Source organism: Calidris pugnax, unplaced genomic scaffold (genome assembly GCF_001431845.1).
Source record: "Calidris pugnax isolate Ruff unplaced genomic scaffold, ASM143184v1 scaffold11, whole genome shotgun sequence".
NCBI classification, from domain to species: domain Eukaryota; kingdom Metazoa; phylum Chordata; class Aves; order Charadriiformes; family Scolopacidae; genus Calidris; species Calidris pugnax.
This window is the reverse complement of record NW_015090803.1, coordinates 1,018,618-1,043,160: the sequence shown is the minus strand read 5'-3', so window position 1 is coordinate 1,043,160 and position 24,543 is coordinate 1,018,618. Positions and strand designations below refer to the sequence as shown.

General features: G+C 42.9%; 1 protein-coding gene across 1 annotated transcript in view; it reads right to left on the bottom strand.

The window, feature by feature from the left end:
• Positions 1-11,060: 11,060 nt before the first annotated feature.
• EAF1 (ELL associated factor 1) overlaps positions 11,061-24,543 on the bottom strand; it is a 20,374-nt gene continuing 6,891 nt past the window's right edge. The window contains exons 3-6 of the mRNA XM_014937835.1: positions 24,233-24,369; positions 21,516-21,682; positions 15,106-15,336; positions 11,061-13,141 (exon numbers count right to left, since the gene is read on the bottom strand). Coding sequence (XP_014793321.1) covers positions 13,095-13,141; positions 15,106-15,336; positions 21,516-21,682; positions 24,233-24,369 — 582 coding nt within the window. The 3' untranslated portion in view covers positions 11,061-13,094. The remainder of the gene's footprint in view (positions 13,142-15,105; positions 15,337-21,515; positions 21,683-24,232; positions 24,370-24,543) is intronic.

Here is a 24,543-nt window from a genome sequence, read left to right as displayed (position 1 = left end):
GGCCTCCCCCCCCCAGCTCCCCAAGAGAGGAAATTTGCTGCAAGACAGTTAATTGAATCACAGAATCATATGGGGTTGGAAGGGACCTCTGGAGATCATCTAGTCCACACCCCCCCACCAAAGCCACCCAGAGCAGGTGGCACAGGAAGGTGTCCAGGTGGGGTTTGAATGTCTCCAGAGACGGAGACTCCACCACCTCCCTAGACAGCCTGTTCCAGGGCTCTACCACTTCCAGTAAAGAAGTTCCTCCTCACGTTTAGGTGGAACTTCTTATACTCAAGTTTGTGCCCATTTCTTCTTGTCCTGTCACTGGGCACCACTGAAAAAAGACCAGCCCCTTCCTCCTGACACCCACCCTTTAAGTATTTATAGGCATTGATCAGATCCCCCCCTCAGTCTTCTCTTCTTAAGACTAAAAAGCTCCAAGTCCCTCAGCCTCTCCTCATAAGAGGGATGCTCCAGGCCCTTAATCATCTTTGTGGCCCTCAATTGAGTTGACTTGGCCTGCCAGACCTGGGGGACGAAGCCCACCCGAGGGAGCCATGGCCGGCTCGGCCGTGCTTCACTTCGCTTCTCCCTTTCCCAGAGCTGATCCCCAATTCTGCCTTGAGCCAAGAAGAATAGGGTGTCCTGTGTGCAGATACTCCAGAGATTGCCCTCATTCCCAGGGTGAGACTAGAGTTAAGCAGCCCTCGTGGTGCTTGGAGCTGTGCTCTGACCATGAAAATCACAGTAAAAAGGCCAAACAAGGCCTGCAACGTCAGCCTCCCACCTCCTGCGCAGGCCCGGGGGAGGTGGGTGCAGTAATGCCCACAAAGCACTGGGTTGGGGGGGAAGCTTCCACCCGTGGAAGATCTGTGGCTTTGGAGGCAGCCCCGGGGCAGGAGCAGCGATTCCCAACCAGCTGGAAAGGAAATCCTAACTCCCTTGCCATTTCCCAAAGGAGGCAGGGGTCCTGCAGAAACCCAAACGCGTGGCCACCCGCTGCCAGGGCTGTGACTCCAGTACAGGGCTTGGTGACTTCGACACTCTTTCAGTGTCAGGTGTTTGAGTGAGGTCTTTTTTTTTTTTTCCAAATGTATTTACATAATTAGCGTGAAAATAGGACATGGAAAAATACAGCCCTTTCTCCTAAAACGTGACATTGGCGGCTTGCCTGCAACTGGTGGCGGGCAGGGTGCCACCAGCCGGGTAGACATCTCCCCAGCCACCAAGGTCGACCCCAATCCCTTGTTTTCCATCCTTCCCAAAGGCGGTGTTGGTGTTGGGAAGGGACAAGGTGGTGGGAGCAAAGCCTTGGCCTTCCCTCACGCCAACTGGCTCATGCATGGGGTTTGGTACTCAAGTTTGGGGCAACCAGAGGTGGCCAGCCAGGTAGTCACGTCCCCCCAGTCGGCAGCACTCTGGCCCACAGCAGCAAGGGGAGGTCAAGGCTGCCTTGCAAGCGGCCGCCATTTCAAATACCCGAGGTCTGGGTGTTAACACCTGTGATTTATGTGCATCTTCAAAGCCCCACGCCAACATCTTTTTAGTCCTTAAAACGTCGCTTTGAAGTATGTGCTGTTCGTTATCTCCGTTCTGTGAGGTAGGGAAGCTGACAGCTTTCGAATGAGATTTTAAATACCTTATTGCAGCACGCACTGCAGAACGCTTTGTCACCGCTGACAGCGTGGCCATTCCCACCAGACAGCCCCGCTTATTTGTTTATTTATGTGTGAGGGGTCTCTTTGCCCTTACACCTGGTACCCCAAAAGCAGGTTATAAAATCAGCCTGGTAAAGGGTGGTGATTTTGGCAATGACTAGAAAGCGACCTGCAGAACAAGCCAGGCTTGGTGGCCCTGGTCATCACACCGATGCCAGGGGCTGAGGGATGGGAAAAGGGTCGCGAGGTGGATGTGGTGCTCGTGACACCCGTCTGCCTCTGGGTGAGTCAAAAGCAGAAGCACTCGCTGCTCATTTGAGTAGACGGCCAGCAGTGCTGTACTGTGCCTCAGCCTCTTCCAAACACGGTATAAATCATGCCCACAGTTTTGCTTCCAACTTGCTCCAAATACCCACGAGCATCCATGCCCCGAAGGATGGCCACATAAGGGGAGCAGCTGTCTTCTTGGGAGAGGAGGAGAGGAGAGGTCAAGAAGCTGTCTCCTGTGGCAAGGACAGCTTGCAGAAGGGAAACCGCACCAGAGGGAAAGTATTTCCCCCTACCACTTCCATTTCCATCTCCCTCCAGGACACAGCAGCTCCAGTGCTGCCCATTGCCCCGATCCAGGCCATCGTGAGGTGAGGGAAATGTTGCTAGATCATTTTGGAGGCATGCCACCAGCCAGTAACTGTTGTCCACCAGAAACAGCATTTCACTTTGAAGAGCATATGGAGAGTATTAGGAAGGGAGAGCACATGCGCTGCAGTAGCCATGCTGGTTGAATCATAAATGTAAATATCATCATTTTACAGGTGACTTCTGGTTTTATGCAGGTTCTCCACCTTCCAAGAAATGATGATGGCAGGTAAAAGGTGAATGACAGCATGAAGGTGGAGTGGAGAAACCAATTTACTGCCATTTGCATGGATTGAAGGAGGTGCGAAGGGGAGGGTTTTTGAACTCCCAGGAGTTACCTTTAGAAAAGCCCTTTCCTCTGAGATGCCTGGTGGTGAGCGTGGTCTAGAAAGCTGGAAACTTGACAGCCCTGAGCTCAAGGGAGGAAGGGAAGAGCACCTCCCTAAGTGTTTACTATTCCCCTACTCCCCCAGGTCATAGTGACATTATGTGACATGGGGAAAAGGGACATGTTGGGGGGGGAGCGAGAAGCTGCGGAAGGTGGAGGAGCAGAAGGGTTTCTGAAATGTGTCAAAGGCAACTTTGCCTGTGGCTGTCGTATCTCTCTGAAACACTGAACCACTGTTCTCCTCTACAGTGGGTTAGAAATCTGACAAATCCAGCCCATGGACTGGCCACCTTCAGGCATTTTTTTTCCTCTTTTTTCCTCATGAAGAGCCCTCATTGCTCTGCTTTTGGGGAACTGCCAAGCAATTCGCATTAATTCGCCTGACCAGCTGTAAGAACCCGATTGCCCTCCCGTGGCCCTCATTATGCGCCCTTCCTGACGATCTAAATACAGAAAGGTCAGGAGGGTGAGCTCCAGTAAATTATTAGAGATACACCCTTAATTGCTGTGCTGCCTCAGCTTGCATCTGTACTCTAGCTCCACAGTTTTGTCTCCTCAGGAAAAACTGGATCCCTTGCTCCAGAAGAGAAAAGGATCAAGAAATCCTAGGTGGAAAAAAACAGGCGAGAGGGGTCTGATCCCCTCATGGCCAACCCCTCATAGACCTTCTTTACAAAGGGCTTCCAACGGTGCTTGCATCTTCACAGTTGTGTACACGTTTTCATCAAGCCTGTAACACAATTACATGTTCTACCCCAGCACGGTAGTGGTGGGTTCTTCCAGGGACTCAAGCTGAGTGACTATTGCCCAGCAGATCAGTTTTTAAGTGCTGAGCATCTACATTGAGGTTACTAAAAAGTGGAAAATTCCTGGTTGCCACAGTATTTCCAATCCACCCATAGGGTGCTGCACCATCTCCGAGCACACAACCCCAACCACAGCATCCCCCGAGGCTGGAGTCCAGGAGCCAGTACGCTGGTATCTTGCACATTGTTCCCCACCTGACTTCCCCACTCAGCTTTCCAGATCTTCTAGACATCGATTTGTGTTTTTCTTATCTTTAACGAGGAATGTAGCTGTAGCTGTTGTCTTTGCTTTGGGTTGGGTTTTTTTTTTAAACCTGTGGCCATGGTAAATGGAGTTGAGAAAAGAGCAAGAAAACTGTGAAGAATGATCCAAGCCAAGAAGATATTTTGGAGGGAAGGTGACTTAAAAATTCAGTTTCTCAATTAAGTTTTAAACTACCAAAATGTTACTTAAAAATCTATATAGAATGAAAATCTTGTTGCTCCCACAAATCCCGACATCTTCCTTTTGAAGTCAGTGGCTGAACATGCTACTGCTTTGGCAGTAAGAAATCAAGCACATAAATAGTGATGAAGATCTGGGTTGTGCAAAATCCACTTGCTAATTAGCAGCTTTCCCTGGTGGCATTGCCTTCTCCAAAATATGAAATTAAATTTAAAAAAAAAAATCATCAAACAACCCCCAAATCTGTCCTCCTCCATGTCTCTGCTTTTTAGGAATAGAAAGATCATGTGCTAAATGCGAGGGAGAATATACACATGCCCCGTCATTTTCCTGGTCCTGCAGGCAGGCAGTTTTGGAGCCTCCACTGCTCTTGACCAGGGGTATCATGCCACGTTGCTGGGTGCTGTGCAGTAACAGCAGAGCGTTTCCAGGCTCGATAGTGCTAGGCATTTATTAAAGCGATGGCACGTTACATTTGTGAGCACTGAAATATGATGGAAATATTTGATGACTCGGCAGACTGAGGGTGACACGACAGCTGGATTCACAGTGGATCCCTTCACCTGAATTCTGTAGATATTTTGATCCATCCTCCCTTTGCTCTGACCCTCAAAGCTCAGCACAAAGTCTTCGTCCTACTGCATGCAGGTAAAAACACCACCAGCTGATTTTGAAAGAGGTTGATCCTCATTGAAAATTTCTGAAGCACAGGCTGCGTACACATTTAACATTCAGTGCCCTTCTGAAAACGGTCTGACTCATCTCAAACGTAGACGCAACGGTAGAGTTGTGAACTTTGATTAGGGCCAGCCACCTGAGGGTCAGCAAGCAGCCAGCCAGATGTGGCCAGAGATGAGGCTTAGCGAGCCCAGGCTGGGTACAGGGATGGGAGACACTGGGAGGAGAGCACTGGGCAGCTTCTGCCCTTGCACCATTTTTGGCCATAGAGGTTGGTACACCACAGCTCCTGCCTACCAGGAGGTATCTGCCAACACTTGTTTATCGTTGAGTCCGTGTAGCCACAAGCAGACCGTGTGGCCAGGCAAGCCAAGTGAGGGGTATATTATGAATTGGCTTGTTAAGAGATGGAAGGTGATTTTTGCAAAGACCTGAATGTCACAAGGCACCCTAATCTCTTCAGGCAAACAAACAGGATTTTTTGTCAGTTTGTGATCCTTCAGGATATGGAAAAGGCACAGAGCTGCAGACTGTCCCTGATTTTCACACGAATTGCTCCACTAGTATAAAAGATATTCTCATAATAGTCTTAAATTAGTTGATTGCTTGAAGTGCCAGAATCCTTAATGCTCTGCTATTTTAAACATATGGAAATTGATTCAACACTTCTCATCTGTTTAGAGATGTAAATTTATTGAAAAAGATGCCACTTCTTCCTAAGCTTCAGGCAAGCTCTGATACTTAGCTTTCTGGGCACAAGCAGGTTTTTACAAGGACTTGTGATTTTAACTACAGTGATTTATTTTCCTTCTAAAGGCTGGGAGAAGCAGAGGAAAACTGACTGTATTGTCTACAGAGAAAAAAAAAAAGGATACTGGTACAGGCACTGGTGTGAACTGACACAGATACGGCAGTATCTGGTACATTGTACCCTGAGGGTCTTCTCCCGAGCACGGACGCTGGCCCAGACCTTGCCCTAACTTCTGTTGCAATTGCTCTGTCAGCAGGTCCACAGTGATGTTAGAACCATCACTTATTTCTGTTACAGTCGCTTTAGGGGAAGAGCAATGAAAAACCAAGCGCAGGCAGTGATGGCAATGACATTGGTCAACACCCCACGGCAAAGAAAGCTTCCCCCCCCTTCCCGAATTTAGCCTAAGCTTCTAAAAGCAAAAAGCATCGATCATTCATCTGCAATTAAAAGCTCTTCTCTGAAAGTCAGATGGCGTCCCAGCTTCAGTCTGTCAGGATACCTTCCTGCCTGGGCAAGCCCTGAGCTGATGTCTCGGGCATGAGGCTGCTCTCAGGATTAGATGAGAAAATCTGCAGCCTGGTCCCAGCTCTGCTGCTGACAGCCGACTTTTTGACTCGGCATAGTCACTTAGCACCTCATGTTACACAGGAAGGCTGCTTGTGCCTTTAAGCTTGTGAAAATATGAGTTTCTCCCATGGAAGAAGATACTTTTCCAAAAAAATGGTTGTCTCAGCTATTTGGTCATGTGTTATTATTCAGCATGATTCATCTATTAATACCATACAGAGAATGTCTCTATAAAGCCTAATATTATGCTTCTGGGATTAAGCAATATTTCTTAATGTGTTTCTTACCCCAGTGTTTTTGCAGAGAGGCTGGAACGGGGTCCATTCACGCAAGGTGCCTTCAGGGGAGGGGTTAGCTCAGGTCAGGGGAGCACTGAGGAGGCGAGTGCTCGTCGTCCCCTCTTACCCTGCTGTGGTTTGCATCACGGAGAGGGCACGTGAGGTGGATTCACGGAGAGGGCACACGAGGTGGATTGCTCTCAGGTGAAAGGTGCAGGGTGCACACATTGCAAACTCAACGCTGCTCTGCATTACGGATCTGCTCCCGGGCTGTACTCCTCACTGTACTCCTCGCTAGCGTAGACACAGCTACAAGCTTGTTTACTGCACCTTCAACATCTCTTGATGGCATTCAGGAAGCAACTTGACTGGCTGGATTAACAAAATGCCAAACCTGGTATCTCGACTGGCTAATGTTTAACCAGGGGCTTTATTTTCTTGTTGATACCGGTTTGTTTATGATGCTTAGTCCGGCCTCAGTAGCATGGAAGAAAAATTTGGCTCCGTTCCTGAAGTAAAGCACTCTAGTCTTTCACATGAGCCTGAAAGAATTAATTTGGAGGAAGAGAGGGTTACCACAGAGCTGGTTTTTGGAAGGGCCCATTCACTTCTGGGGGTCAGGTTCAATCAGTATCTTTTCTCCTCGTGGGAACTGGTCATCTCCCTCCTCTTAAGACCTGCTAGCTCCCTTTTGAAAAGAGCAGGGAACCACCAGAGCCTGCTGCTTCTGAGTGGTCCCCATCCCTACCCTTCCCTTCTACCTTTGCCCTCCACCATCCATACCCAAGCAACCAGCTCTCTTCCCTAATTATGCAATGACTGCGTACCTAAACATACTTCCTACATCATGAAGGAGAGGGTGACAACCACCAGCATCTCAAGGGGCATTCAAACCCTCTCCCTGATGCTGCTGATGTCTCATGTTGGTTGTGTTGGGCTGCTATGGGACTGTGGTGTGACCTGGCTGACCGGGACCCTGAGGCTGGCATCACTGGACAGATGTTCACCTTCGTGTCCCCTCCACCTCATTTCATCAATGGCCCGACTGTCATCTCCTCAGTACAAACCACTCCCAAAGCTTTTCCCCTATTCGGGTTCCCAATGCACATTAGGCACGGCCTGTGGCTTTGCCATAATTGACAATTTTGGTGTGTATCCCGTACCCTTACGAAGTTTTGGCTACCTTTGTTATATGTGATGAGCATCCAGGTCTCATATCACAGGCTTTGTGCTCCTCACAGACTATCACAATCCTGAGACTCCTTTGAAGCACTGGAGTAGAACCCATTGCTGATCACCGATGGATTCGATCGCTGTTTTCCTGAGCAGATGCTTGTTCATTTTTGTTAGTGATTAGTAGGAAAATGTTAAGGAGGTATCCGAGCTATGGAGGAAAAAGCCAACTCCCAAGCTACGAAGAGGTGATGGCAGAATTTACAGGCTGGCTGGAGTTGAAAAGAAAGGGACAATTATATGTTACTTGCAACTTCCTTCAGACCAGGCCCTGTACAAGTGTGCCTCAAAGGTTTTCACACAGGGTCCTACAACAAAGTGAGCTCATCTGTAAAGAAATGCAGCTTAAAATTTTCATGCAAAACCTTCAACATGATATTTAGTGCATTTTTTACACTCTGCCCTTCAGAAAGGGCTGTTTTTACAAAAGTTCAGGAGAATTAAAATCACTGGCAGATGTTCCACAACCTACGGATTCTGTGGGGTATCAAGTCAAATTCATATGATTCCTTCCAAGACATGCCATCAGTTGTCTCATTTTGCTTGTCACTGCCACGCTTAATACACACGGTTCAACTAAATCCAAGCACCACATAAAAAGTCAGCCTCTCTCCAGCCCCTGCTTCCACCAGCATCTGCCCAAAAAGTCAGGGAGACATGGGTACCCCCATGTCATACCTCACACCAGGACACCCCACTACGCACAGCACACAAAAACTCACCAGCAGAGCTAAACGAAACTGAGCAGGGCCAAAACTCTTGCACAAATTCCTTTAGAAATATATTTTTAAGCCAGTTTTTCTCCAAACTCCACTTCTCTCAGCCACAGGGCAATGTGGTAGCAATGAATTTTGTGTTTTATTTACAACAATGCTGCGAAATCAAGTCAGGTTATCTCAGGCCAAGGCTTTCCCAAGGGAGCATCCTCAATGTACGCAGCTGCAGCTGGAGGTGTTTCACCCCCTCGCATCTTCCTTTCTCTCTCCGTTGCCCAAAAGAATACTGTTTAGCCCCAATAAAAGCAAAGCCAAGAAGGGGGGAGGAAGATGGGTCCATTCACAAGGTCTTTGTTGTTTACACTAAATTCAGAGTGAGGGTGAATACAGCTAATGCATTTGTAACTTTTCAACGCCCACTCCCTTTCCTGTAAATTCCTGCAGGACTTTGGCACCAGAAAGCATCCATGTGCTAGAAATCATGGAATTACAAAAGAAAGGGAGTGTAAGCAGTGGGAATAGGAAGAAATAGCTAAACAGGTACCTTTCAATTTATATACACACCCTTCTCACATAAACCAGCGGTAGTAATTGGTTAACGAACTAATAGTTCATTAATCAGCTTATCTTCTGAGAACAGGGCTTGGGCGTATGATACACATAACAATTAACTACTTTAAGTTCACATGTCTGTCCCAGTGATTCCCCAACATCGTAGCTTTTGTTTCCAATACAAGCATCACCCATGCTCTTGTTTCCTTTGATATTACAAGTATTTGTGTGTGTATAAAAAACCCCGTAAATAACCAGGTAGATTCAAGGCATCATCATTCACTGTTTGAGCTGGACCCAAGACCCTCAGAGCTAACAGCAGAAGCCCTCATCCCATCAAGATGCCCCTTGCTGGGCAGCCGTGTTTTCCATAAGATCTCTCTGACTCAGGGGCTAGCACAGCGTGCTCAACAATGAAGCATGAGCAATTACTGAAAATAAGTATTCTCCATTACAATTAATTCCAGGCTACATTTCTCTTAGTTTCCAAATAAAATAAAAAAAAAAAAAAGGGACATGCACAGATTGTTGAACTTAATTTTTTTTCCTTCAAATAAATGGACTTTGAAGGAGGAACGAAGACCACGAAGCTTTGCGCAGCACACTGTTTCTGTACACAGCTATAAACAGGCATCTAGCGAGCCTATAATAAAGCAAACTGTGCAAATCAATTTAGGCAGAGATTCTTCCAAATAGCTGTACTACCCACAGCTACGCTCTGAGCTATTCCAAGCAACGCTGAAGAAAACAAACATTTTCCTATCAGCCTGCCTTCTCACCAAAACCGGTTCAGCCAAGGCTTGTGACGGGAGGGAGAGGCTTTGGTGGAACAGGAGAGGGTTGTGTGTGACTTTCATCAGGGGACAAGGACACCTTTTGCCTGGAGGAGATGGTGTGACTCAAGCCGAGGTGCTGGCAGGGCTGGTCAGCCCTCGGGGGTGGAACAAGGGCAGGGGAGGGTGGAAGCTTTTCCAAATCTGAAAATTCAGATTGAATTGTCCAAATCTGACAGAATCTGTCATTTTCGAAAAAAACCCACCTTATTATTTAAAAAATATTAGTAACTATAGTTGAAACTATGACAATCTAATTGAATCCATTTAAATCATTATTGACTATTACTCTAGAGCAATTCTAATTATAGGAAAAGTCCATGTTTGCTGCTGGAGTTTTAAGCAAAGTCAAACCACTGAAATGGATGAAGTCACTGAGCAGAAGAAACCATCAGAAAGGAAAGCTGTCCTGAACCACTCACCTCACCACAGCCAGCAGGCAGCCTCCCCTCAACACAAAGAAATATTTACTTAGTTTCAGTTCATTCGGATAATTGCATTCCGTATGCACTTTTAATTCACATTTTAACTAATTTGCATATAAAAGATGTTCCTACTTTATGAGGAAAAAGTAGTGTAATGTGCTAAAATCCAGTAGTGCTAAAATCCTGCAGGATTAGAACCTACCAGGAATAACCAGGAATACTTTGTCTCATTGCCAGATTTAATCAAAACATGTTTTAGTCAACTTACTTCTACAGCACATTAAAGATATTGCCAACTAATTAGAAGACTTCTAAATAACTGCTTTCCTAGGAGCAAGTAATTTGAATTCCAATTTCTATCTGAATAAAACTCGCTGCAAATCATGAACAAATGAACAACCACCCAATAGGAACATATAGACAATTTTTACTATTTCTTAATGTATTAAAATTAAAATTTTAAGAGGCGCAATCAAAACATCAGGCTGGCAATTGCTTTAAAACACACTCATATATATTTAAAAAAAGGAAAAAAAAGCGGCAGCCACCCTTTTTGATGTTACTGAAGTCTCCACATGGTTCACCTTCACGAAACATGTGCCACGTACCTGTGGGAGCTGTGGGAAAAGTAGAGATCCCAGTGAATTTCTCTGGCAGGAGGTGCTGGGAGCCACTCGGGACATAGTGGCAGGAGGGGACAGGCTGGTCACACACACGTAGGGACTGTCCTGCTTAGCCCACAAGCAGGTTGTGGGCCACCATGTTGCTCACCAGTCCCGTGGACGTCCAGCCAGATGCTGTAGTCTGGGTGTGGGATGTGCAGCTCAACAGCTCACAAACAACTGGTTGGCTACCCTTGATACGACGCGTCTCCAGGGGGCACGAAAGATGGCCACATGTAGTTTAAAAGCTGTATGTAATTGTGGGAAAAAATATCAGTTTTGTTAACGGAAAGGGGAAGAAATCTTTTAGGGAGGGACAGCAGGGAAATGGGACCTCGAGTACAAGGACAAAACAAGGCAGAAATTGATTATCTGAATGAAGCTTTCCCGCTTGCTGGTCTAAACCATGATTAAATTGGTGATGCAAATCAACGTAGCCTGGTGTTGTCTTATCCTTCAAAGTTTCATATATTTTATTTAAATGTAACAAGTAAACTTCCTATGACACATTCTGGATTTCAGAGAGTGTGTGCAGCCAGTGAATGATGAGCAATGGAAATGCTGCACCGCTGCTTTTCCATTAAAGCACAAATAATGTCAACAGAACTCAGGAATAAGCTCCAGTAATAGGGAAATGGCATCAGAGAAATGCCTCCCTGCTTATTCAAATCTTAAGCTGGGGAAAAGTCAAGAACAGTATTAGCATTAATTAGACTGCCAACTACCCGGCAGATCTCCTGCACCAAAATGTAGAATCCCAAATTGGTACAAGCTTGTTAGAACAGAGCACTTTTGCTGTTGGAGGAAACACAGGGGAAAAGAAAAAAAGAAAAAAAAGAAAAAAAAAGGAGAGCAATTGTGGCTTTACATCAATGATATATTTCATAATTTTCTGTTAAAATATGTACCCACATCATAAAACACTTTTAAAAAAACCAAGTATTTTAAATGTATGTACAATAATGCAAAAATATGCCTAAATATGTATCCAATGCAAAAAAAATAAACCATTTAATAAAATCTCCCTTCAAATGTCCCCTTGCTCTTCAACATCTTAAAAAAAAAAAAAAAGAGCCCAGTAAACAAACAGGAGTTAAAACACAAACTGACAAACAAAAGCAGTGCAGAGCAGACACTTAAGAATGGAGAGGCCTCCAATTCAGCTTCCTATTCCCCTGGATTAAACCACAACTACAGCACCACTTGTCCTATGTCACTTGAATTTTGTTTTTAAAAAGTCAGCCTGGTGTCCTGGTGTCCAAGCTGTAAGAGGGCTGCCTGTAGCACTCATGTGCCATGCAAGCAAAAAAAAGTTAATGATAATCCAACTAAGCACCCTTTAAACCCCCTTAAACAGGGGTGAATTTCACCCTAGGCAAATATTTCTCTTTCTGTGTACTTCTGCACAGAGATCCCGTCCAGCAAAAATGATATGGACTAAAGTCTACCTGGACAACTGTGGTGGGAGAGAGACGTCTGCTGTTTCATAGTTAATTGTTTAGTCACCTCTTTTTGTGCATTCTCAAAGAAACTGCATAGAGGGCTCTGGTCTTACAATTTCAGTAAGTCCAGTATCTTGTATTTGTGACACTGCAATTTCACTACTGATCAGGCTCCTAAACATTTCTGAAGACTAGGTTTGAATGTCTGAGTTAAACAAGACACTTCAGCTGCACAAAAAAACGGTGATCTGGTTCCTATCTGGATATGTTCAGGTGACTGATGTATATCCTTTATCTTGCCAGAGCAAGTACCCTCAGAGCACAGTTGGCCGTATGTGAAATAGAGCTCGTTTGCCAAAGCAATCTGAGGAGGTTTCAGTATTGCTCCCTACGGGAAAGGTGGCACGAACTGAAGCTCTGGTTAAAAAAACCTGCTTATAAGGCACTGGTGCAGCAAGGTTTGTGACTAACACGGTTTTATGATTTCTCTTTTCCAGCTGTTTAGAAGTCCGTTAAATCAACCATAAATAGCAATCCAAAGACATTAGAAAAGTCCCAAACCAAAGAAATCAACTTAGCGTTGAAACTTAATTTACGACAGTCCCACTTCAGTGCACAAACTAGCTCCTGCATGTTTTTTTAAACTCATTGTTGGCTCATGCTCACCCAATATACAAAAGTCCCCCCTGCAAAGTTATGATGGGCTGAATATCTTCTACAAACAATAAATTTTTAGATGACATCATAAAATTACACATTAAACTTACAGACAATAGACAAGAACATACATTGGCTTACCCACTGTACATATCTATTTAAAACTTTAAAAGAATAAGAATATTCACAAAATGTACACTTAATTCACAAAGTAAAACAGCCCTCAACATCTCCTATTTTGCAGGGCTATGCGTTTCTTCTATTAAAACTCCACACATGGAACTATCTCTGTGCCAGCTCCTCTTTGTAAGCAACAGGATCACTTCAAGGTAAATTAGTTCTTCATGTATATGTAACACAACCAGCAAAAGCTCAGCCTCTAGTCATCACTGTCGCTCCCAGACTCACTCAACTGCAAGTCATTTCCTAGGGAAAACAAAAAACAACACAAGTTGGTAGACGTTAATTCACGTTTCATGGCAATCAAACCAAAGAACAGTCACATTTACACTGGAAGATTTAAATAAGAATAACACAAGAAATGAATGCAAATATCATCTGTCATTGAATGGAACCGCTCCCTGAGAATATTAAGAGCTGCAGGGGGCTAACACACGGCTGGATCCAGGCCAAGCAGAGTGTCCTTGGTTCCAGAGCCACCAAAGCTTCTCCTGACGAGAGAAGAGCGCTCCCCACACAAGCAGCTGTGGAAGGCATTCATCCGGCCAAGCTCCCCTATATGGCTCTGGAACAAGGTTTTGGGGAATTCCCTGGGTTTTTTTTGTATTAAGGCCATTTGGGTAGCCAAGGCAAGGCCTCCACATGACAATAAAGCAAAAGAAACGTTAAAGCCATCTCAACTCAAGGCTTTTGGCTGAACAAAGCCGACACGTGCTGTGACGGTGAAGGGCCCCCTCCAAAGTGTAAAGAGAGATCAAACAGAATGCCAGGATACAGATCAAACTTACAGTCTCAGAGCCTGTTTGCAGAGCACTTGTGATTTGGTGAGGTGGAGGGGATAAAAGGGGGCAAGAATCACACTTGTGTTCTGGTAACTGGACCTAGCTCTTCCAGCATTCTCCTAGGGCTCTGCCCCAAAGAGCTGCAGAGCAGCAATGCAACAGCTATGCCCTGGATTTCTTCATCTCCTCTTCCCTTTTATGAAACAAGAACTTGGGTTAGGGGCGATTCTCCCCACGTAGATGGTCACAAGTAACTTGAATGCTCAAGGACATTAATCCTTGGCAAAAGAGTTTTAAATCCAAAGGTAAAAATCAGTGCGTGAAAAAAGGAGCTACCCTACGAGTTCCCAAATTTTCCTGCAGTCAGAAGCTTCTTGGTATTGTATTGTTGGTATTGGAGAAGCAGGGAAGAGGCAGCTCACAAAAGGAAGTGGAAAGAGTCCTACTGACTTTGTTGAACTTTAGATTTCACTTAGGCATTCAGTACTGACAGGAAGACTGACAGGCCCCTCCACTTTTCCAGTAGGCCTTTTCAATATTGTCTGTATAATACACTTGTCTTCTAGAAGCTGGAAACCCTACATTTATCTGTATTTAAACTCCACCAGTTCCCTATGTGTGGGTGCCAAGAGCTGTACGCAAACACACCTCAGGAGGAATTAAGAATAATTTATGATAACCAAGTTCTAGTTTCTTGTAAATGTAGTATTTTAAATCCACTGAGTTAGAATATACCTGATTTAGTGTAAGGGAAGCGCAACACAGATGTACATCATCTCCCTAGAGAGAGTCTCATGGGACAAACTTTAAAATCGTTTTTATAAACTTTTTAAAGGGTGGAGTTTGTACTGATTCAGTGTTTGCAAATGCCGTAGCTGGAATATTTTAACCAAACACACGGCACTTTAAATTTCCCTTCAAAACGTGGTATTTGTAAAAACAGAGTATAGAGTAAATATTCTGGCAAAGCAATACACCTCATAACAAAGACCACAGAGACTGTGCATTTATGACCAGAGGAAAGCCTTGTGCCATTCATAATACCTTTAACGGACATAACTGACAACCCAACTATTTATGTCTAATCTGTGTTTTCACATTAAAGTAATTCCCATTCTCCAGTGTACCAGATCCTCCCATGCTGAAGCTTTTCTACCCACTCATTCCACTTGGAGGCCTGAGTTAATGCTTGGCATGGCCACTGCATGATGCCCACAGGCTCTAGACCGAACTGAAGCGTTCTCCACACCTTCAGACAGGCCTCAGCCCTCTGTTCAAAAAACCTACCCCCATATTTCAGCCAGTGCAACTCCCTGGGATTACTATTTGGCAGACTGCACTTCGTGGATGGAAGGCTAAGGAAAATGCTAAGGAAACAAGTGGTCTCAAGCAGCTTTCCACAGCGATAAGACACAAGCCTTTACTTACGGAGCGTGTTCATGAGATGATTGCTTCCTTGTGGCCTGCTGGTGCCGTTAGCAACAGCATTCCTGTTGTTATACTGCTGGTGTGGTGGCTGGGAAGGGGAAACGTGCGCCGGCTCTTCCCCCTCACTGCTGGAGCTTTCATCTTCACTCCCAGATGAGCTTTCTGAATCCGATGAGCTGCTTCCACTGCTGCTGCTCATTTGCTCAATAATTTCAACCTCTGCTCTGAGCTCTGAAATAGAAGGACATTTGTCTGGTTGAAACCATAAACAGGGCCCCATGGAATTTTGGAAACAAATGTGAAAATGCAATAGGTTTGTCAAGTATAATTTATCACAAAATACCTCACATGAAAGAGAGGGACAGGAAGGAAAACAAAAAAAAAAATTCTGAAAGCTTTTTTACTTAGTTGTAGCTAAATTTAAAGAAGCAACAGCATAGGTTAGTATCATAAAACCTTCACTTCCACTATTATTATTTATATACTTCACACTCCTGAAAACACTTCCTGCTTCATTACTTCTGACAGGTTATATGCTCTACATACAAGGTAAGTACATTTCCTGATTGAGTTTTACAGGCCAGCAGCCAGTCCATTCTTTTAAAAGTATCTTAAAGTGGAGGAAGCTAAACTGTTAGATGTCAGTGACATTTAGGCTTTTGGAAAACACAGAAAGCTGGGGGGAGGGCATAGCCACAGAAACTGCCTTGACTTTAGATAATGTACGAAACTGCTCCAGCGCAAAGTCACATGCCTCATTTTGAACTCACTTCAGAAGGAGGTGGATGACATCAGATAACTCTGCAGTGGGGTAGATGAGAACACTCTCATGCCAGGGAGTGGTTATAATACCTTAGCCTGCTATAAAGCTTACAAGTAGCCAGGAAAATACAGAGTCTACTCTGAAACCGGGAAGTTATTCAAGTGCGACACACCCTACTTCAGGGTTTCCAGTGCAAAGAAACCACTGGAATATCATGACAGCACCACAACTGCAGCATCAGCAACAGCTACTGTTGGCTGAACAACTGGTTACTAAACAGCTAGTAGGGTAAATCACCCCAAATCATAGCATATTGTTAAATTTGTCATAATTATAAGCAGCCTAAACACTATCAGAGGAAAATTCTTTTGTATCCACACGCGAAGTCGAGTATTTAATGACTCAGTTCATCTAGGCAGCTTTCCATCAGAGAACAATATTCACACACGTTAAGCATTGGATGTGAAACCCTCAAAATTTAGATTGTTGTGCTAACAGTTCTATACCCACAGGGTTAGAACTCAGTGCTTGCCCTGGAGAAGTTACAGGCTAAAGGGACGAGAATGAAAGAAGAGAGAGGTGAGCTGGTATCATCTCTACCTGACAAATGCAGAACTGATGCCAGAAGTAATTCTGGTCAGATGTATGTCAGAGTGAGACGAACCCCAGCTCCTCAGCTGGAGACACTGTTCGTGTGTACACCATAGCCAGATTATGTAAAATAAGTCTCTCCGTTATGTAAAAATGGCACAATTTTAATGCTTCTTATCTTTAGTCCCTGTAGGAGCAAGTAACTCCTCTTTTTAATAAGACCCATTTTCCCTGGGCTGCTTAACATCACAGAGTAACAGCTAAGTTTTCAGCCTCCACATTACTTTACAGAGAGTTCCTCTAGCTCAGCATGTATTGGTTTTAGAAATTAAGGGCTTTTTTTACCAGTTTTAACCTGGCTATTTTTCAATTTCAAAGTTCAGAGCTCAATTTCAAATACTATAGTTATATTGAATCAGAGGCAAGGAAGGTGTATTGGAAGGGAATAACCATGTGACTAACTCCAGCTGGGTATTTAAGTATAGTGGGGTTGTTCCTCCAACTTACTTCCTAAATCTAGATTCCTGACTAGACCACCTGTGTTTTCTGTACTTTATTTGTATGCCAGGTAAAACTTACTCTTTCATCTTGAAAACAAAGCACAAGAGACAACTGGAAGAGGGAGGAATAATATACGATTAGGCCAACAGAAGATATCACCTTGTACTGTAATGTCTTTCTCCCTTAATCCCTCTCAACACAGTCTTGCAGGTTTTAGAAATCCACTTCAAGCCTGGTGTCTGATACACAGACAAATGAGTGCTTGTAAGTCACTATTGTCAGCCTACCCATATCAAGGATTTCAAATGGTAACTATTTGCCCAGACGTATTTTTTCCCCCCCCAGCTTAATGATGTGAAATTTACATGTACCTCTAGTGACAATTAGAGTGGTTATGTTATATTGATAATAATAATATATTGTTAGAATATTCTGGATTGTAGCAAGAACAATCACCTATAGGCCACAGCCCATACTGTAAAAACATTCAATAAACAAGCCTAATAAAGAAAAGTATTTGAGAATTAACACATGTGCTCACAGAGCTACAGAGCCTACAGATGAAATGGAAGAATGTGAAATGGAAGAACACAGGAGTCCAGAAAGTAGCATATAAAAGTGTGAAGATGATGAAGAAATCTCAGAGGCGTTGGTGGTAAAAGGGAAAAGATGCAACAAGAAATGCACTTCAGAGAACTAGAAAAAAAATAAATCTAAACAAGAAGTTTGAATTTGATACAGCAGGCAATGAGACAGCTGAAGGAAGTGATGCAGTCTGACGAATGGGGAAGGAAGATTAGCCTGGCTAATTTTAAACAGAATTGGAGATTAGCGTCAGATTGAAAAGTGAGGGTTTTCTGCTGGGGAAGCAGAAACTAAGAGCCCGTAACAGAGGTTTGGTTATGAGAAGGGAAAGGGAGGATGCCTTGGAAGAACTGGTAAGGTCCACTACGCTGAATACAGGCAGGAAAAGTAAAACAGCACCAATATCACAAGCTTCAAAGACTGGCAAGCTAAGGGTGTTCTCAGTGACAGCAGTCACTGGTGAAACTTGGTGTGAGCCCATCTTCCAGTCACTTTTTGCCTCACAGGCTGTCAGCTTCCCCTCAGGTCTCTCTCGTCTCTTAATTCCCTTGAGCCCAGAGTTCTAAACATTTGTCTGTGCAAATGAGAAAAAAAAGTAAGTTTTCACTGACGTTATGGGGGCTGCTGCATCGCTGAAAGTCTGGCAGGCAGAACTCCAGCAGGACCACTAGGGAAGTCTGCTCACAACCCTGTTCTGTCACATTGTGTCAAAGATGGTGGCTGAGCCAATGATGGCACCAAAGCCTTGTAGGAAAAACATATCTGCTTTTAAATTGTTCAATTTTGCATTTTCCTATTTGTTTGTTATGCTTAGTGCAGTTACAGGTACTGAAGCCTTGGCTAAACACTTCCTTACGGGGCCTCCAATTAAAACAGCAGTGTGTGTATAAGTGTACATATATGCTAAGCCAAACAACGAAAGAGTCAGACCTTTCCTAGATCTTTTTGTGCCGTTAAGATCAAACGCCTCATGTTGATGCACCCTTAAGGTTTAAAAGACGACAAGAGTTAGAAGGTGCAGCAGTTACTTTTAAAAAAAGCTTTCCATATGGTACAGTTTTGAACACTTGCCTTAATTGAGTCTACATCATCTGAAAAGGCTGACATTGCTGGGGAACCTGAACTTTTGCACATTTCGCGTTACAACTGTTGGCTTTCTTTAAAGAAAGCAAAATGGCTTACTGTTGTACACTGACAGTCAATGCAGATTTTACAGTAAAAAAGAATTCAAGGTCAGAAATCATATACAAATAGAACTGCCTTTCTCAACAGGGCTCTCTTTTGTATATATTCAGTATCAAATGCCCTAATTTCTTTCCATAGTCGTGTCTAAGGGTTCTTACTTCTCTCAGTTCCAATAGACTATGCAGAATTTTTAACTAAAGCCCTAACCTTGGGCTGCAAGAATACCAAGGACTTTTGGAAATAAAGTCATTCAGCTTTAGGGAGGATAAGGCTGTATGACTATCACAGAATGTTTACTGTTAATAATGGTACACAAGGTGGGGAAATCAACTTGGCACTGGCACTTGGTGAATGTGGAGATGGCAGCTAGAAGAGGCAGTATTTTACACTGAAGTGCAAAAAATTTGATTGAGGTGTTCTTGAGAGACAATCACAGTGCTATGGCATAATCCTTACACACTACAGCTGCATTTTAGGTAAACAAGATCTGCTCAGACTTTCAAGCACTGAATTTACAGTCTCCAAACCAGGAATATGTTTCTGTGTTTTTGTTTTTTTTTCATGTACGGCATGCTGTAATTATGTCAATGTTACTGAAAACATTTCTGTTGTGGTCAAATATGTCTGATAAACAGTGATTATTTCATGCACATAAATGGTTGTATTGTGGTACATGTGTGCAAATGTTCACCGCTTAATGAAATGTTATCAGATGTAGCCAAGTATTTACAAAAACAAGCCCTTACCCTCTCTTTTGCTCCTTTCAGGCAGGAGGACAATATAAAAGCTTGCAGGGGAAAAGATTCCATTAAAGAAAAAGCCAGAATTTCAGGTTTATGTGTATCTTTCTTCCATACAAATGAAGTACTTCACCCAAAAGGAAAGCTACTGCCTCAATGGAAAGAACACAACCTCTTCAGAACTTATAAGACTTTGTTCATAAAAAGACACATTAAGGAAAGATAACAGGACTGAAGACTATCTCACAGCTTTTACAGTTAAGTTTTATTAATTATTTTTATTGTAGAATGGTGCCATTTTAGTTCTACCTTTCCCAAAGTATGTTATGATATAAATGGCTTAGTAATGCTGATGCTCTAGATGATCAATGCTGGAAAAAAGTTATAAAAAGCATATACTGTAAGCAAAAAAAACCCTGCCCAAGTATTAGTGCTCTTTTTGGGCCTTGAACAAATCTCTCTATACAAAACCAACTTGAAGTCCTATTTTTAGTACAAGTCAGGTGTTCTTCTGCCTGATTTTGGAAATAAAGCACTACAGGTTACTTACTTTGAGGTACTTTCCTACAAAAGATGATCAATGGCAAAAAAAATTACTAGAACAGTTCTAAACAATGTGACTTATATCTTAGACCACTAGAAAATGATCTTTGTAGACTATGTGTCACACCAGACAAATGAAATTATTTTACTATAACATGACCTTTACAAATTGCTGTTTGTATAAAAGGAGTGCCCCAACGGTTAAGTAACTTATTACATACTACAAGAAAAGACATTTAAAACTCACAACTAATTTTTAAATCGATATATCACCTGTTATCTTTCTCCTTACCTATTACACAGAAAATAAAAATGGCAATGCAGCTAAGGGAACTGTAGCTAACAGACTCTCAGACGTTGATTCTGTCTGCTGACCAGCGTCCAGGTATTGAAAATACTACTGCTGCGAAAGAGTGAGACCAGTCAGCACCTGTGCAAACACACAGATAGCTTAGCAGTGAAAAATGTCACCTAGTGATCACCATGAACTGAAAAAAATACTCTGCTAAGTAATTAACATACTCTGGGCAATTAACATCAGCTAAGTCTATACGGCAAAAACAGCTATATGGAACAGAGGGAAAAAAGAGAAAGAAAAAGAGATCCAGAAAAAAAATATTAGACAGAAAGGACAATCTTAAGATAAAATAATTGCCTCTGGTGCCAGACAAGAAACAAAAGAGAACAAAATAAAAATTTTAAAGCAAAGTCTTCCTCTTTATCCAGAACAAAACCAGATATCACACCACTATGAGAGAAGGACGTGGGCAAAGAAAGTGTGCCCTGCCTGCAGTGAAACACTGAGACAAGGCGTTGCTTGAGCAGAAGATTAAGTTGAGCCAGTCACCCCTGAGCTGGCACTTCAGCAGAAGTATAGCAACTACATGGCAGATGTGATCAAAGCTGCAGAGGAGTGGCTGTGGTAAAGGGGAAGCTGCAGGGCTGTTCACTCTCCCATCCCTCCCCTACTAGCCCTGCTTGGCACGGCACACGCTGCAGGTTTTGTGATGGGAACACAGCCACCCAGCCCTCCCATCCCACTGACAAATGGCTCCAACCTTACTCAGTACTCAGCGCAGGAATAATTTCCATCCAAGCTACTTGATTGCATAACTAGATCTCAGACCATGAGCTTTTGTTGTTGTTGTCATCATTTGCTAAGACGCCCATTCAACTTGTCTTGCACTCAGCTACAGGTTTCTGAATTCATACTTATTTTGTCTTCTTTTCAGAACAAAGAAACAGTTTGGAAGAGAGAAAATTATCCAGAAAGTTCTCTCATGCCAGAGACAACTGCAGTATAAACATCTATGTTGGCAAAAGAGAATAAATAATTTACTAAGATGCCTTAAAATGAGATATAAAGATGACAAACCAGCTTTCAAGTACCTTCTTTCAATCCCTGAACATCCTAACATTTTTATAAATTGTACAGTCGTAATTTTTATTACAAAGAAAGACAAACCCAACCAAAACTCTGGAAACTACAAACCCTTTTTTACCTCTCTTGATGTCATCCAGCTGCGGCTCAGGTGAAGGATTATCTTTCAAAGGAGAAGTTTTAGGTCCAACTGCTGGCTTGGTTGGGGCTCTAAACTGTGAAGGAGGCTGAGATGCTCGGGCAGACTGTTGTTCTATTCGGGCTTGGATCTTACTGCTGCCCTCTGCTCTGCAAAAACAACCAGAGACATTCAGTGGTACTGGGCAACTATGTGCAGCTTTTTCAATATCCTTGTACTAACGCATCATCTGTGACTTCCTTTTGCACAGATCTGTCTTATAATCAGTGAATTACAGCCTTCTGTATGCAACACTTGCTTTCAATAAGAAATAAGCATATACAGCTACACTGCAACACCCTTACAAAATGTATTTTGAAATCCAGATGTGGTTCAGTGCCAAATTCTCTACTTGAAGAACAATGACGGCTTTAATTTAGAAATTAGTATTTGCATTTTTAAAAAAGAATAAGCAATCATAGTAATTTAAAGTAACTACATGATAAAACAAATCCACTCATAAAAAAATCCTGCTTAAAGCAATCCCAGTAAAAGAAACAATTTTCTCACTTGCAATTAAAATATCTCAAACTGAACTCTCTTAAGAGGTCAACCAACTAGAGCAATCATTCTTACTGCTAAATACAGCATGCAAGCATTTCATTCCTGTTTTTCATTTACTTGCTATTATGCCTTAAAAGTAGTTGAAGCTGTTTCCTTAGTGGGAAATAGTCTCCAGAATAGCACTATGCCTAGCTGTTCAATTCAAATCAGGTATTTCTTCATTTTACTGAATCAGTGATGTGATTGAGATTGTAGGACAGTCAATATCCTTGGCAGACAAAAAACCCCAAACAAAATACTTATTCAGGTCCCTCTGTAATACACCATAATGAGGTGTGGTGCATTTATTGTATAACACCAAAGCCTCTGGGGGTATGGCTTTATGTAGTGTAGCACAGAAGCAGCTTATGTGGATATCAGAGCTCAGTTTCTGTTCCAGGGGGGTCCCATCTCCGCAGCGTGATACTCTGTGCCTGTGAGCTAATCCCACTGAGAAACAAGTTAAACTAGTCCATGGAGCACTTCCAGGGACTTCACCTAAACCACTTCTGGTATCTGAGCCAGTACATTTAGGCCTAACTCAGGTATCTCTGTGCCTCATTGAATTGTAGATGCAACCTCAAAAATTAAGCACAGAACCACCTCTTCATTCATCACTGAAATGCAGCTATTAGATATCACATTAATGCAGGTTACACAGTCATTTACAATAGAAGTGAGGATTTGGGAATACACTCACTGTATAAAGTGAAAGGTAAAAGCAAAAGATTGTTTCCAGTATTAACTATTCTCTTGGAACTACAGAAGGTTCCATGTAGAATAAGTACAATTACACCCCCACAAATGTCATCAGGATATCAACACCAAAAACTCTGCTCTCACAGAGTGTCAACAGGTCATTAAAGATCAAAGTAGCCATAAAAAAAAAAAAAGACACCTCTGATCTAGAAAACTGAATGACTTCACAAAGCACCATTCCTCAAAATAGGGATCCCCAATTTTTTACTACCCTGCCTCTGCTTGAGAAAAATGGAAATATTTTTCACCTCATCCGAGCCAAAACTCAGTGGATCTAAACACCTCACTGAACCCAAGCCCTCCTGCACTTCTTTGCTCCTTTCTGACTTAAGCTTTGCCTGGACAAAGTCCAGCTGAACTTAAATTGGGAATTCAAATCTCATCTGCGATGTGCTCATATCCACTGGACAAGATGGAAAGCCAAAGTGGGTGAGTTTTCATATCACTGATTCAGAGGAGTGTTATAATCCATTTACCTTGAACTCAAGGTGCTCTTGGCAAGTTTCCAGCCAGCTGCTGCTGAGCTGCAACCCACTGCTTTATCAACTAGAAGTTCTACGCTCCCATGGTTTATTTTTCTTTTTTAAATGTAAAACTTGTAAAATTATTTAAAAGCTTCTTCTTCAGGAGACATTTGAACAACTGCTTTCTCTTTAGATCTCAATAACCCATGGTCTAGTGATGCTGAAAGAACGTGATCCAGAGACTTTAGGTACCTGCAGAGCAGCACGACTACTAAAAATGTTCCAACTGTACACTTCGTAGCATTTGTGCAGTGAAGTAAGAATAGTTGTTCAGAGAGGATTTCTGGCCTCAGCAATTCTTCTAGGCAAAACCTCCTAACCATTATTTCTACAGTTCCCCCCCGACACAGCTGGAGGCTTTAGACTTGGGTTCCACTTGATATATCACTGACGAATACAAGGATGAGTGTTTCTTGTTCCCTAAGAGTATATTATTAAAATGACTCCCACAGGAAGCTGTAGGGAACAAACCTAGAAAGTCCAACAATACTTCTGGCAGCCTAATAATTCCACGATCTTTTTCAGCTAACTAGAGATTCCTGAAACACCTCCCATCCTTCAGCCAGCTTCCAAAGCTTCAAATCATCAGAAGTGTTTCACTGCAAACTATAATTACGCCTTTTCAACAGTGGAGAATTTACAAATGCTTTACCCTTGGATTCACACTCCTATTTGCATTTTTAGGGAAGATAATTGGCTATGTAAAGCCCACAAGGCTTAGTAATTAAACATCACTACAAAATAAAATAAAACTGAGTTCTGGTTCAAAAGACAGTCTGAAGAAGAAATTTCAGCAAGAATTAATCCTATCAACAGCCCTGTCCCCAGCTTTACCTTGTTTTCTTCACTTGAATGCTGCTACTAAGTTTTTCCAGCACATATTCCCCAGTGTCATGATTGATAATAAGCACACAGTCCTTCTGATATGGCCTTTTATTTCCTTTAAACACAGTCATTGGTGGAGTTGAACCCTGGTATCAAAGAAAGAGCACACATTTCTTTGGTTATATTCCCCTACCCAAAAGTTTATAAACACTAAGAGAAATGACTCTATGTATTGCTCTGACCAAGAGGCTAAGCAGTTAATGTTTAGTTCTCACAGAACATGTTCATTCATGAAAAGGGAAAAATACAGTTATATGCAG